The 15,000-nt window shown below is 35.0% G+C and overlaps 2 protein-coding genes across 6 annotated transcripts in view; one reads left to right on the forward strand and one right to left on the reverse strand.

Annotated features, from left to right (window-relative positions):
• The first annotated feature begins 902 nt into the window (after window positions 1-902).
• LOC144965076 (U6 snRNA-associated Sm-like protein LSm1) lies at window positions 903-8,631 on the forward strand. The gene is made up of 4 exons (XM_078899990.1): window positions 903-1,206; window positions 3,859-3,927; window positions 4,528-4,643; window positions 6,091-8,631. The coding sequence occupies exons 1-4, from the start codon at window positions 1,158-1,160 to the stop codon at window positions 6,253-6,255; spliced, it is 399 nt and encodes a 132-aa protein (XP_078756116.1). The 5' UTR covers window positions 903-1,157; the 3' UTR covers window positions 6,256-8,631.
• A 3,488-nt stretch (window positions 8,632-12,119) lies between these two features.
• The window catches only part of LOC144965075 (hydroxylysine kinase-like), a 38,734-nt gene continuing 35,853 nt past the window's right edge, over window positions 12,120-15,000 (reverse strand). For all 5 annotated transcript variants that reach the window (XM_078899989.1, XM_078899984.1, XM_078899985.1 and 2 more), the window contains one exon: window positions 12,120-12,751. In XM_078899989.1, coding sequence (XP_078756115.1) covers window positions 12,264-12,751 — 488 coding nt within the window. In that variant the 3' untranslated portion in view covers window positions 12,120-12,263. The remainder of the gene's footprint in view (window positions 12,752-15,000) is intronic.

Below are 15,000 nucleotides of genomic sequence, written 5' to 3' on the forward strand. Positions count from 1 at the left end.
TGGAGAAGTATACAAAACAAAAGAATTGGACCCAAAACAGAGCCTTGAGGAACACCAAAAGACAATGTATGTTGACGAGAAAGTTTATCTAAAATCATAATCTGTTGCTTTCTGCCATCTAAATAAGATTCAAACCACTGCAAGACAGTTCCAGACAAGCCAAAAGTTATATTAAGTCGTTTAATGAGAATACCGTGATCAATAGTATCAAACGCCGCCGAAAGGTCTAACAATGTCAGAAGAGAAACAGAACCTTTATCTAAAACATCAAGCAAATCACTCGCAACACAACACAGAGCAGTTTCTGTGCTGTGGTAAGAACGATAAGCTGACTGAAATTTTTCCCATAGATTGTTTTCATGGAGATGTTGTGAAAGACGTCTGAGTACAACTTTTTCAAGGATTTTAGAAAGAAATGGCGGGACGGTAGTTACTAAGGTCATTTACATCGAGATTTTGCTTTTTTATGAGAGGCTTTACAATTGCATGTTTATAGATATCTGGGACTTGTCCTGAGATAAGTGACTGATTTATAATATAAGTTATGCAAGGTATCAATTCAGGAAGACATAATTTCAAAATATTAGTTAGTAAAGGATCTAAATCACATGACTTCGAGGAAGATGAAAAAATTATTTTAGAAATCTCTATAACCAGGTACTCATTCACTCCCGAGTCGAGTGAGGAGATTTGTGTTAAGCGCTGTCACGCATTCGGCCACTGACAACGTGTAACATCGCTTGGCTTTTTTTTTTTGAAAGACAGGACAACGTAGGGTACTGCTGAGTGCTGATGATCACGGTGATTGATGATGACAGTGGTGTTGGTGTAGTCAAGTTAACGATAACGTTCCCAACCTACAACGAACGACGTGGAAAAAAAAACGATATGTCCAAAGACTCTGAGGACAAATATTCTTAATCGTTAACTGCTACTAAGACCTCAATGGCTACTGCTGATTGTGGAGGTGGACGTTACGTTTTTGTTTTTGTTTTGATCAAATCTACTAGTTTTATGGACTGAATGCTTTCAATCTTCAAACTTCAAAATAGGGATCGGAACAAAATCATTTTGTAAACAAAAATGGTGGAGTGAAACTCGTGAACCAGCCACAGTCACCATTTATTTATTATCGTCAGTAACAACATTCATCAACAATGAGCAGTTATCTTCCAGGAACAGCAAGTCTTGTGGAAGAAATTGACAGTAAGGAGATTTGTTGTGTTTGGGTTGTATTCCCGCTTCAGATTGCAACTAATCGAATTATTTGAGTCAATCGTGCACCACCCATGGCCACGGCCATGGATTGGTGGCATGGCCATCGCTATCGTGATTCGATTTGCAATCGTCGGCCAATTGGTCTGTAGTTCAACTGATTGTAGCTTCAATAGTAAAAGAGATAGTCGCTTTTCTTAGCATCTCAATAACATTGTATTGTAATTTTACTTTGAAAGACTTCTCGGTTGATATTGTTGAAGTTGAATATTGGCATTGGGAGTGGGAGTTGAGTTGGTATTTATTGATGAAACTGAAACAGATTCAACTCAACGAATCTCATCCATCATCATCAAAAAGATATAAGTCAAGACCATTAACTTTAAACGACCTGTATGATAATCCAAGTTGTAATGGGTTCATTGGTGTAAGTGTAAGGCAAGGGTAACGCCAATGGAAATACTTTTATTCAAACCAAAGTAAAGCCAAAGCAAAATATTGTACACTACAGTACTACAGTACAGTACACCAATGTTAAATCAAGCCCAAAACCTGACTATAGTAGTGCACCAAGCCCAGGCCTATATTATTAATATTACCCCTTCAACATTTTTATAATTCATCAATGATCAACAAAATAAAATTCTTTCAAGTATAAGATGATAAAATAAGAATAAGAATATCATCATTATTGTCATCATGTAAAATTTTCGGAAGGACTTCCGTAGTTTCACAGCACGTCCAAAGAATAATAATAATAATAATAAAGTTTATTTGTATAGCGCCCAATCCCGTTGACAAAACAACTCTAGGCGCACAAAATTGTAAAACATCATTGATATGATATGATATATGATATGATATAAGTCCAGATTTATGTAGGCTTTTACAGCCTTTTACCTGCTCTTGTGCATTCGTGAACGTATATAATTCAAGTCTCTCAAAACTGGGCATGCCACATAGTGGAAGGAGGTGTCTGAATTTAACTTTACAAACAGTATTTTTCTGTTTCACAATGAGCATCAAGACGGCATCAATCATTAAAAACATTTTTGTACACACACCCATTTATACAACCGCGCACACACACACACCCTCACAAAGACACACACATTCACCAAAACGTGCATATGCATTATACAGAGACGAAAAATATCTGTTAACATGAATTAATTGAATAAAAATCATATCAGGACATTTAACAATAATGGTGGATGATGGGAGATTATAATTATAATATTTTGTCATGAGAATTTTGATGTAACAAATGTATATCGTATTAAAAGGATTTTTTATTTAATCTAGTGAGCTTCTCATAAGATGAGGTTTTAATTTCTTTTTAAAAGAACACCAAACCCTGAACACCCCCCTCAACATCTTCTCAAATAAAGTTTGTATAACCTGATGAAACATAATGTTTGCTATTACTTGCGATACCGAAACTGATGTGAAACACAGTTATAATGGCATTTACTGGAATCGTAAACGACAATCAACTCGGCATATTGTTTTGGAAATTAGAAAAATCATAGTTTTTATAAAAATGGGGTATCTTTAAATAGTAATATTTATTGGAGATTCCAACTAATTGAGAATCCATAATGGCTAAAAGATTAAGTGCTGTGAAACTACGCAAGTCCTCCCAAAATTTCACCAGATACTCGGGTTGGGGTTACTGACTGCCCATATTGGGCAGAGAGGCACTTACTGTGTCTTCTATTCTCCTTTATGTCTGTTTACCAACATGCTTTCTGTCTTTGTCTTGGGATGAGATTACTTGGTTTTTGTCCTGGCCATGGCGGATAAACTGGCTGTGCGGGAAACAGTCAAATGTATAGTTAGTTTTGGGAGATGATATTTGTTTTCTTGTAAATCACCTCTCCCTTATGCACTGTATTATTTTTCTTTTTAAATATATATGATTTGTAAACAATTGAGTGTGTTCCTCTTGGTGGGAACCTGTGCTTGTGTCCGGATGAGACATTTAGTGATCTCTAAATACACTGATTGTGTGCTCTTGGAATCTACATCTGATCCTATATTTGACCAATTCCCTTTTGTCTTGCTTATTCTTGGGTGCTTTAATTGTAATTCTAGAACTTTTTACTACTATTGTGCGGTTATGTGATCTAGTGGCTTGACACTCTCTTTCGGATCGAAAGCCTTGCTCAGTGCATAGTTGAGTCCTTGGAGAAGGCTCTTTACTCACATTCTCACACCGTACTCAGGTGTAAAATGAGTACCTGGTCGTTAACAGCATTGTCTATGTCTGAAAAAAAAAAATGTATCGCCCAACAGGCGTCATGTCCCGTCCTAAATGTTATATGTTGCTGTTGGTCAGGGATCCTTGTAAAGTGCTTTGAGCACCTTTACCTTTAGTGGATATTGCACTATATAAAAGCTCAATTTCTTTTCTTCTTCTTTTTTATTTTTTACTATACCATGTTCTTCCTTTTTACTAGCACTGATATGATATGACCTAAACGTGTTGCAAGCGCCGTAAAACCCTTAAAAACAAAACAATGACCAAATACTAATATTATCATCTCCATCATTAGTTTGAATCTTTACAAGTTCTCGTTTTGGTTTAGATTGCTAAATTTCATATTTTAAAATGTTCCTCCTTTATTTTGTGATGAACAGAAAAACTTCTGGTTGTTTTGAGAGATGGTCGGACTTTGATTGGCTATCTGAGAACAATTGATCAATTTGGTAAGAAAGTATATTAGAATAAATTTATAACCCGGACAAATCCTTCCCACATTCCTTCACAGAACAGAAACCGGGGTAAACTCCAGCTCCATGGGATGATGACTCTGAAGGACTACTTATTTTTTTGTTAAATGTTTTTTGACACAATAACAGATTAAACTTTTGTAAATTCCTTTCTTTACCCTATTATTTTCAAATTTGGAATAATGGTATTTTTTATGGGAGTTTGTGTGGGTGGTCTGTGATGGTAATGGTAAAATGAAATTAAGAACTTTTATTCAGGTGCGTAAATATTGCTAAAAGACTTTCTACATTTAAAAAGGGGGTGCATTACACAAAATGTATTTTAAATGACATCTTTAAATGGTTTTAAGGTAATGTTTAAAAGTTTTAACATATCAGACCTCTCAATATGCTCCGTGATATGGTGTCTGTCCATGACTTGTATTTTGATGTCATTTTTAGATAAGTGCACCTCCTAGTGAGTTGTCGTTAGTCCAAAGATACAAAGGATTACATTGGTTAAAGTTTTGAATACAACTCATGATTTGTTTTCTTTTTATCATATCCTTTTACTTTTTTAAAAAAAAATTTTGGCAGCAAATCTTGTTCTTCACCGAACCATTGAACGCATCCATGTAGGGAAGAAGTACGGTGATATTCCCAGAGGAATCTTTATTGTTCGAGGAGAAAATGTTGTCTTGCTCGGTGAAGTTGTGAGTAAAAACTTTTTTTTTTTTTTTCAATAGACAAGATTTCAAACAATGCAGGTCTCTTTAATATCAAAGGTAAAAGACATGTGGTTAATAGTGTTAGTTGATTATATTGTACTCAGTAATAAGGCAAGTTAAGGTCATGTTTGTCCGGCTATGTGGTCTTGTGGCACGACACTCGCTTTTGGATAGGAAGGTCATGGGTTCGAGCCTCCCTCCATGCATAGTTGAGTCCTTGGAAAAGGCTCTTTATTCACATTCTCTCACTGTACTCAGGTGTAAAATGACTACCTGGCCATTAACAGCATTGTCTCTGTCGGAAAAACTTGTAATATCTCCTAACAGTCTTCATGTCTCGTTCTAAATGTTACGATTTGCTGTTGGTCAGGGACCCCTTGTACATCGCTTTGACTTTGAGCATGTTTAGTGGAATTAGCACTATATAAAAGCTCAAGTTTTTTTGTTTTTTTTTTTAAAGAAAAACTTTAGAAAACTTGAGAGCCTTGATGTCTCTAGATATAACGAAATTGACGTCATTCAACTCTATTGTTTTTGTCTTTCCCCAGCCATTTTTATGAGTAGTTCTCATTAAATTGTATTAACATACCAGCCGAATCTTATGAATATTTCTTAATTTTACGAATTTTAGACAAATTTCATGGCCAAATACGAAATTTTATGGAAAATTACGAATTTTTAATTCTTAGTAATAATAATAATAATAATAATAATAATAATAATAATAATAATAATAATAATAATAATAATAATAATAATAATAATAATAATAATAATAATAATAATAATAATGATAAGAAGAAGAAGAACAACCACTACTACTACCACCACTACTACTACTACTACTACTACTACTACTACTACTACTACTACTACTACTACTACTACTACTACAGACTAATGTAGATTTTTTTTTAATTTTGGGATTTTTTGGGGGTATTTTTTCCTTAAATTAGGCGGGTGGTTGGATGGGAGCATCACCCTTGAATAATATACCTATGATGTTCGCATGGGTGTACGATCCGATAGTGATGTCGTTTCTTCTTCTCTTTACTAGCCTATCCTGCTTCTTTGGTTTGTGATTGTATTTTTGACAGGGGATATTTTTTTTTCTGTAAATCTTCTGCCTGTTTGTTCTTGGTTATTTATAATTTAGCTTATGATATCTTTAGGTTATGATTTTGATTTACATTTGTACTATTTTTGTTAGATTGCTTGTTTTTTTGTTTCAGCGGTCTCTCATATAACCTCAATTGTGTTGGAAGAGACCTAAAGCAACAAACAAAAAAAAAAAAATTATTTATTTATTTATATTTTTTGTTTGTTTGTTTGTTTTTTAAAAAAAGATTTAATGTAAAATAGTTTTTAGGTATATTTTTATTGAATAATATTAATATGATTTTTAAAATTCTTTTCCATTGTCAAATTCCAGGACTTGGAGAATGAACACAATCTCCCTCTCCAGCAAGTGAACATTGACACCATCTTAGAACTTCAGAGAGAGCAGCAAATGGAGCATGAGGCCGAACAAGAGCGCAAGAAAAAGGCCATGGCTGACAGGGGAATCCACGTGGACCAGGCTATCGATGATTTCTAGTTGTTCTTACTTTAAATGTACTTTTATCTGTGAATTGCATTCATCTGGTACAGTCCTTGTTGGATTCTTGCACACCGAATTCTCCCATAGTGGGCAGGAAGGTACCGTGCTGTATCTTCTATGCCTCTGTATCTGTTTTTCAATTGCTTTCCATCTATATCTTGGAATGAGATTATTAAGTCTTGTCCTGACCCTGGCCGGAATCCTTGGCTGGGAGAGAAAAAGTTGAATGTTTAGTTATAGTTTTGGGAGATGATATTTTTTTTCATTGTAAATTATCTCTCTGTCATGTAGTTATTTTTTATTTTTTACATATGATTTGTAATTATTTTGAGTGTATTCCTCTTAGTTGGATGTTGTGCTGGTTTCTGGGTGAAACATTTTGGTAATCTCAAACTAAGTACACTATTGGTGTGCTCTTGGAAACTACATCTGTTCTCTGATTGAACCATTGCCCTTTGTCTTACTTTTTTCTCAAGTCCTTTTAATTGTACATCTAGAATGTTTTTACTATTCAATTCTCATCCTTTTTACTGACGCTGATATGACCTAAATGTGTTGCAGCGCTGTAAAACCCTTAAAAACAAACAAAACAAACACGCTGAATTCCAGATGAGGAAAGTTTAGTTCAAAGTCAAAATAATCAGAATTGCGACATCTTTCAACAAAGAGCATAATTTAATTTCACTCTAAATTTTATGTTTTAGTCTTGAAATCGAATTTTCAGTGTCTGGGGTCACTCTGGCATAATACCTGTTTTAAAAATTTGGCTACAATTTTTGTTTCAAAGTTTGTGGGTTTTTTTGTTTCTTTTATTTGTTTTTTTCATTTTGTTTTCTTTTTTTGTTTAGGAGTTTGGGTTGGACATTGGAAGAAGTGGGTGTGTGTTGAGCACTTTAAAAAAGAGTATTTTATTTTCCTTCAACTAAATTACGTCATCAAAAAGTTCTATAAAAATTAATTAAAATATATACAAGTTGAATGTACTTCTTTATATAAATGACCTGGATAACATGATCAGTTTAATTATCTGCTTTAGAACAGCAAATGATATTGGCTCATATTCTCTGAGATTCAGATGTCGCAATTGGAATCCTAAAATTAAAAAAAAAATATTAAGTAAAGAAGTAATAACATTAAAGTAGTGTCTTCACCAGTTTTGAAAAATGCAAAAATATTGAAAATGTGCTCAATCATTAGAGACAAAATAGACTTAATTTCTTGACTACTCTGAATTTCTTTTTCCTTTGAACTTTTATAAACTTTTTATTTTCTTGTGTAGAAAATTGTCTGTTCTCAATTTCCTCTGCGCTGAAAAATTGGCTAAATCCAGTCAAATAAATTGCAATGGTGTTTTATTGGCCAGCTTAAAGGAAACGTGTTAAAATATTGATGATGATGATGATAATCAATTACATTTTATAATATGACACACTCTGAGTAGAAACATCTCACCCCCCCTCTCCAACCCTTTAGACTATAGCCTTACCAAAGTTATAGGAAATGGATTCATTCATTGTTTGTATCGATTGCAATATTCTAATGTACATTACACAAGTCCAATTCCACGCATATTCAACTGCTTTTTTTCTTCATGTGATTTATTTCTTTAAAAACCCAATAATTTTCATGTAATTGTCGAACTTAATGACTTTTTCAATGTTATTACATTTACCTAGATTTAGAGATTTTGGTGTTACTGATCAATTTTACATTGATGTTGTGATTCACTTTTTCTCTGTGTGTGTCTGGTTTTTGTTATTGTGTTTTTAAAATTTATTTTTAAATTTCATATTCATTTTCTCATATTTCTGTACGATTATTATTATGCATACGTCTTACTTTTGGAATGTTCAAGCCTCATTCATATGTTTTTGAGAGCCGATAAAATTCAGTACTGTTATTTACTATAGAATATGTGTGTGCAAAAGGTCCTTAACTCAAAAATATGTCAATGCCAAACTTTTTCTTTTTAACTTTTTCATATGATGGGCGTTAAATAGTCCAGGGTATGAAGTAAAAGTTGTTGATGGTAAAATTGTTAATTGATTTAATCATCTTTTTGAATCGTACGACGGGCGTTAAATAGTCCTAGGTTTGAAGTAAAAGTTGTAGACAGTAAAAATTGTTTGTTGATTTAATCATCTTTTTGACTCGCATGATGAGTTGTAGATGGTAAAAATTGTTAGTTGATTTCTTCTTCTTTTTTTTTACTCATACAACGGGCGTTAAATAGTCCTAGGTATGAATTAAAAGTTGAGGGTCATGATCATTGTTAGTTGATTTTTTTTTTTTTTTTTGGTGTTTGTTTTTTTCAAACTCATTATAAGGGCGTTAAATAGTCCAAGATATGAAATAAAAGTTACAGATGGTAAAGACCTTTGTGAGTTGTTGATTTGTTTTTTATAACATATTCTTGACATTTCTCTGTCAAGACTCACAACCTGAATGGGATCTTTTGACATCCCATGGTAGGCAGGAGGTCATTTTCTGTATCTCTTCTATCCCACACCACATCTGTTTTCCAAGTTCTTTTCTGTCTTTGTCTTGGAATGGGATTGCTTGGTTTTGTCTTGGCCTTTGTCAGAGTCGTTGACTGAGAGGGAAACAGTCAGATATGCATGGGTGCCAGTTTTCCGGTTCATGACGGAATTCCGGTTTCGCAATATCTCGAAGTCAAATACCTCCGGTTTCAGTGTTGTGAGTAAATTTTTCAAAAAATGTCTCTCTCTGTTCTTTGGCTCCCCAAGAGAGAGACAACTGCACTGTGAGTACTTCACTATGTATTAGTATTATAAGTTGGTTTTAAAATCAAATTAATTTCCTCATTGTGTCAATATGTTTGCAGTGTAATCATTTAATAATGGTATAAAAACGGTGATGAAATAAGAGTAAAGTTTAGGCCGCATTTTCAGTAGGAACATTTTCAGGTTTGGCAAAGTGTCAAGATTTTAGTTTCAGGTTTCAGCACTTCTTCCTGCTGGCGCCCATGCTGATATATGGTGTTAGTTTTGTCAGGTGATATTTATTTTCCTTGTAAATCATCTCTTTGTTATGTACTGATAGTTATTTTTTTATTTTTTTTTAAAAGAGCAAAACACCAAACTAGGAACGTTTCAGGCTCAAATCCATTCTTCAGCCAACAACAAAAAAACAAAACATAAATTCATTACTAAATAACCAGCATGCAACAAAAAGCAATGAAAACAGAAATACATTATGCCATTGACCTGTTGTTTTTTTTAGTAATGTATTTATATTTTCATTTCATTTTCATTGTTTTTTTGTTGTTGGTTGGCTGAAGAAGGATTTTGAGCCCAAAACATTCCGTGTTTGGTAGGTATCTTGTTTTTTTTTTTGTTTTTTTTTTTTGAAGCTGTTAAGTATTCATATTTTGTTCATTACGTTGTACAGGCCTCAGTTTCTAGCATCTTATTTTCACTATACAGTATATATTTTATTGTACAGCTTCTCACTCTGGGTGGGGTTCCTGACCTCCCATAGTGGGCAGGGAGGTACTTACTGCGTCTTCTATCCCCCTTTATCTGTTTTCCAGTTGCTTTCTGTCTTTGTCTTGGAATGAAATTACTTAGTTTCATATTGACTTTGACCCGAGTCCTTGGCTGGGAGGGAAAAAAGTAGAATGTATAGTTATAGTTTTGGGAGATGTAAAACATCTCTCTGTTATGTATTGTATCTATTTTTTTTGTACATATGATTTGTAAACATTTGGGTGTATTCCTCTTAGTGTGGACCTGTGCCTGTGTCAGGATGAGACTTTTATGTGATCTCACTGGGTGGGGTTCCCTACCTCCACAGTGGGCAGGGAGGTACTTACCGTGTCTTCTATCCCCTTATATCTGTTTTCCAACATGCTTTCTGTCTTTGTCTTGGTATGAGATTGCTTGGTTTTGTCCTGGCCCTGGCCGGAGTCTTTGGCTGGGAGGAGGGAAACAGTCAAATGCATAGTTATTGTTTTGTAAATCATCTCTCTGTTATGAATTATTATATTTGTTATTTTTAATGTTAATGTAATGTAAGCATTTGAGTGTATTCCTCTTTGTTGGATCTTGTGCTTGTGTCTGGGTGAGACTTATAAAACTTATAGGTGATATCAGACTAATTACATTGATGGTATTCTCTTAGAATCTACATTTGATCCCTATTTGTTACCAATTCCCCTTTGTCTTACTCTTTCTTGGGTGCTTTAATTGTAATTCTAGAACTTTCGACTATCCCATTTTCTTCCTTTTTACTGGCGCTGATATAACCTAAATGTGTTGCAAGCACCGTAAAACCCTTAAAAAAAAAACAAAATAGGTGATTTCAAACCATGCACAATGGTGCGCTCTTGGAATTTACATCAGTTCCCTATTTGTGCCATTTCCATTTATCTTCTTTTCTTCTGTGCTTTTGATTGTAAATCCATAACTTTTTACTGTCCTATTTTTTTCCTTTTAACTGGTGCTGAAATGACCTAAATATGTCGCAACCGCTGTAAAACCCTTAAAAACAAATAAAAACAAACAGCTTCTCACTGAGTCAATCTGTATATGACACTCGCCTTCAGATTGGAAGTTCCTGGATTCAAGTCCTGCTCTGAGTGGTGCATAGTTGAGTCCTTGGAAAGGGCTCTTTATTCATATTCACTCACCATACTCAGTGTAAAATGAGTACCTGGCCACTAACAGCATTGCCTCAGTCGGTGTAAAAAAATGGTATTATCGCATAACAAGAGCCGTGCCTCATCCTACATGTTATGCGTTATTGTTGGCTTGAAAAGCACAGGTTCTCTACCTCCACAGTGGGCAGGGAGGTACTTATGTCTTCTATCCCCTTATAGCTTTCAATTTGCTTTCTGTCTTTGTCTTAGTGTGGGATTGCTGGGTTTTGTCCCGACCCTGGTCGGAGTCCTTGGCTGGGAGGGAAACAGTCAAATGCATTGTTATTGTTTTTGGAGATGATATTTTTTTCCTTGTAAATCATCTCTCTGTTATGTATTATTATATTTGTTATTTTTAATGTATAATGAAATGTAAGCATTTGAGTGTATTCCTCTTCGTTGGATCTTGTGCTTGTGTCTGGATGAGACTTATAGGTGGTCTCAGAGTACATTGATGGTATGCTCTTGGAATCTACATCTGATCCTTATTTGTTCCCAGTTCCCCTTTGCCTTACTTTTTCTTGGGTGCTTTAATTGTAATTCTAGAACTTTTTTACTATCCCATTTTCTTCTTTTTTACTGGCGCTGATATAACCCAAATGTGTTGCAAGCGCCGTACTGGGTGGGGATCCTGACCTCCCATAGCGGGCAGGGAGGTACATACTGTGTCTTCTATCCCCTTATATCTGTTTTCCAACATGCTGTCTGTCTTTGTCTTGGAATGAGATTACTTGGTTTTGTCCTGGCCCTGGCCCGAGTCCTGGCTGGGAGGGAAACAGTCAAATGCATAGTTATTGTTTTGAGAGATGATATTTTTTTCCTTGTAAATCATCTCTCTGTTATGTATTATTATATTTATTTCTAATGTATGATGTAAGCATCTGAGTGTATTCCTCTTTGTTGGATTTTGTGCTTGTGTCCGGATGAGACTTATAGGTGATCTCAAGCTAAGTACATTGATGGTATGCTCTTGGAATCTACATCTGATCCCTATTTGTTCCCAATTCCCCTTTGTCTTACTCTCTCTTGGGTGCTTTAATTGTAATTCTAGAACTTTCGACTATCCCATTTTCTTCCTTTTTACTGGCGCTGATATAACCTAAATGTGTTGCAAGCGCCGTAAAACCCTTAAAAACAAACAAAAACAAGCGCCGTAAAACCTTTAAAAAGAAAACAAACAAAACAAAGCACTTTGAGCATGTTTAGTGGCTATTGCGCAATGTAAAAGCTCCGTTTTTTTTATTTTAAAGTTTAACTCGATGACATTGAACAAGTGATACCATAAGACCACAAAGCTGCACACACACACACACAAGAAATGTTGAAATGTAAAGCATAGAATTTGTTATAATACTGCACCACTTATTTCCAGCAATTTATCTAAGAATTCTGTGTCTGAAAATTTCCACAAATATTCAACCATCGGCAAACATCGGGCAGCGTAGAACTGAGTGTATTCAGCGTTGCTTTCATCATCAGCCAGGGCAACCTGGCCATAAACATACGACATGGCCATTCTGGCACACACGCATGTGTGCAGATGAATCAATTCACTCCTAGGAAGAGGCATGTGCTCTAAATATCCCGCCATGGCAGTTGCCCCAACCTCTAGGGGATCCAATTCTTTGTTTAACATGAGATAACACACCACTGTGGCCAATTCGTAGATGTGGAGGGAGTAGGTTAGGTCTCCAAAGTCGATGATGCTGGAGATCTTGTAGTTGCCATCCAAACATACCTGGCAGGATGACGTTTTCCCCTTTTGGCAGGGGGCGGAGTCTGTTATCTTCTCTGCCAACGCATTTCTGTCATTTACATCACTGTGGATGATTCCTGTGAGGGACAAAATGGAACAACAACAATGAAAAGTCATTCAAGCATTGAGATTGGTGCATAAATAATTTTTAAAATGATAATCATATTAATGATAATAATGATAATAAATTATTATTACTAGTAAAAAGCCTGCAATTTCGCGGGGAATGAACTATTTCCATTCGATATTATACCCACCATTATTTAATGAGGGCATATTGGTAAACAACGTTGTCTGTGTAACTTGGTACATCCTCTGTTGATTTTTATGTGTGGCCCAACATGAAGTGTAAGCCGCAATAGCCTCTGACCCGTGACACAGCAACATATAGTTGTCCGTGTATGAAAACAGGTTGTGGTAATAAAATCAACTGCGAAAATAAACCTGAAGTAGCAGACGTGAGCAGAGTTGAAAGACGATCCTGGGATCGAGAACTTACCTTACAGTTACAGTACAGTACTCTGGTGATCATGTTTGGTGGCGTTTGGCACCGTTTTTATGCACCTCCACTGACTTTAAATTATAAAAGGAAATCAAATTATCTGTAAAAAGTACATTTCTAATTTTCAAATCTTTCAGTAGAGTTGTGCGCTGTGTAATTTTTTTTTATTGACTCAAATGGCACAATGTTCTCCACAAGGCTAGACTATATTTTTTTAAGAAAGGATTTTCAATTCCATTGTATTTATCTTCCAACAACATTCTACATGTTTTTATATTTCACTTTCTAAACTGCATTACACAGTTCCTCCCCGCCTCCCCTCTTTTCACTTAATTATTTGCTCACCTTTTTAGAAATATCTAGCATTCTGTTTTAATTCGTGCTTCCTTACAAATGAGCATACTAATTTCCTGCCAACCAATGTTTTGTTTATTCATCTTAACTACGCCACTACCACATTATCTCATTCATCTTTGGTGTTTCATTCATCCTGTTTTGTTGATAAAGGGGAAAACTGAAACGTTCATTTGATCTGTTTTTGTAATTAAACTGAACCTTGCTTACATTCAAGTTCACATGATTATTTATTTCTTCAAGCTTCGAGCAGCAACATTTACATTAAGTGAATACATTATACTGGGGATGTAGGAGCTTTCGGAATGTCTCCCCTTTACTTTACTTATGGAAAAACAAACATCCTAGCACCTTTACTAAGACTTATGACTAACCCTAATAGAAAAAAATATACTCCGATATCGAGCTAACCCTAATAGAAAAAAAATGATGACAAATTGAATAAATAAATGCCTGACAAGAGATCAACGGTGAAAATACAAATTTAAAGAATACTGGTTGGGTGGGAATCCTGACCTCCCATAGCGGGCAGGGAGGTACATACTGTGTCTTCTATCCCCTTATATATGTTTTCCAACTTGCTTTCTGTCTTTGTCTCGGAATGAGATTACATGGTTTTGTCCTGGCACTGGCCGGAATCCTAGCTGGGAGGGAAACAGTCAAATGCATAGTTATTGTTTTGGGAGATGGTATTTTTTTCCTTGTAAATCATCTCTCTGTTATGTATTATTTTTATTTTGAATGTATAATTTAAGCATATGAGTGTGTTCCTCTTTGTTGGATTTTGTGCTTGTGTCTGGATGAGACTTGTAGGTGATTTCAAACTAAGTACATTGGTGGTATGCTCTTGGAATCTACATCTGATCCCTATTTGTTCTCAGTTCCCCTTTGTCTTACTTTTTCTTGGGTGCTTTAATTGTAATTCTAGAACTTTTTACTATACCATTTTCTTCCTTTTTACTGGCGCTGATTTAACCTAAATGTGTTGCAAGCGCCGTAAAACCCTTAAAAACAAAACAACAAAGAATACTGGGGATGTAGGAGCTTTCGGAATGTCTCCCCTTTACTTAACTTGTGGAAAAACAAACACCCTAGCACCTTTAATAAGACTTATGACTAACCTCTCGAGCTAACCCTAATAGAAAAATACAACTCTCGGACTGCTTTGCACTACCTTTCAATACTTAACAAATCAAAATGGCGACCAAAAATCAAAACAATGGTCAAATTAGGAAATTTTAAACTTTCACAAATCTATCAAGGTTTGTTCTAGAGTTTTTAAAATACTTCTAGCTATATAATGACAAATTGAATAAATAAATGCCTGACAAAATATCAACGGTGAAAATACAAATTTAAAGAATACTGGGGATGTAGGAGCTTTCGGAATGTCTTCCCTTTACTTAACTTATGGAAAAACAAACATCCTAGCACCTTTACTAAGATTTATGACTAACCCTAATAGAAAAA

This window comes from Berghia stephanieae, chromosome 2 (genome assembly GCF_034508935.2).
Source record: "Berghia stephanieae isolate SIO BIC M18660-M18661 chromosome 2, UCSD_Bste_1.3, whole genome shotgun sequence".
In the NCBI taxonomy this organism is placed as follows: Eukaryota; Metazoa; Mollusca; class Gastropoda; order Nudibranchia; family Aeolidiidae; genus Berghia; species Berghia stephanieae.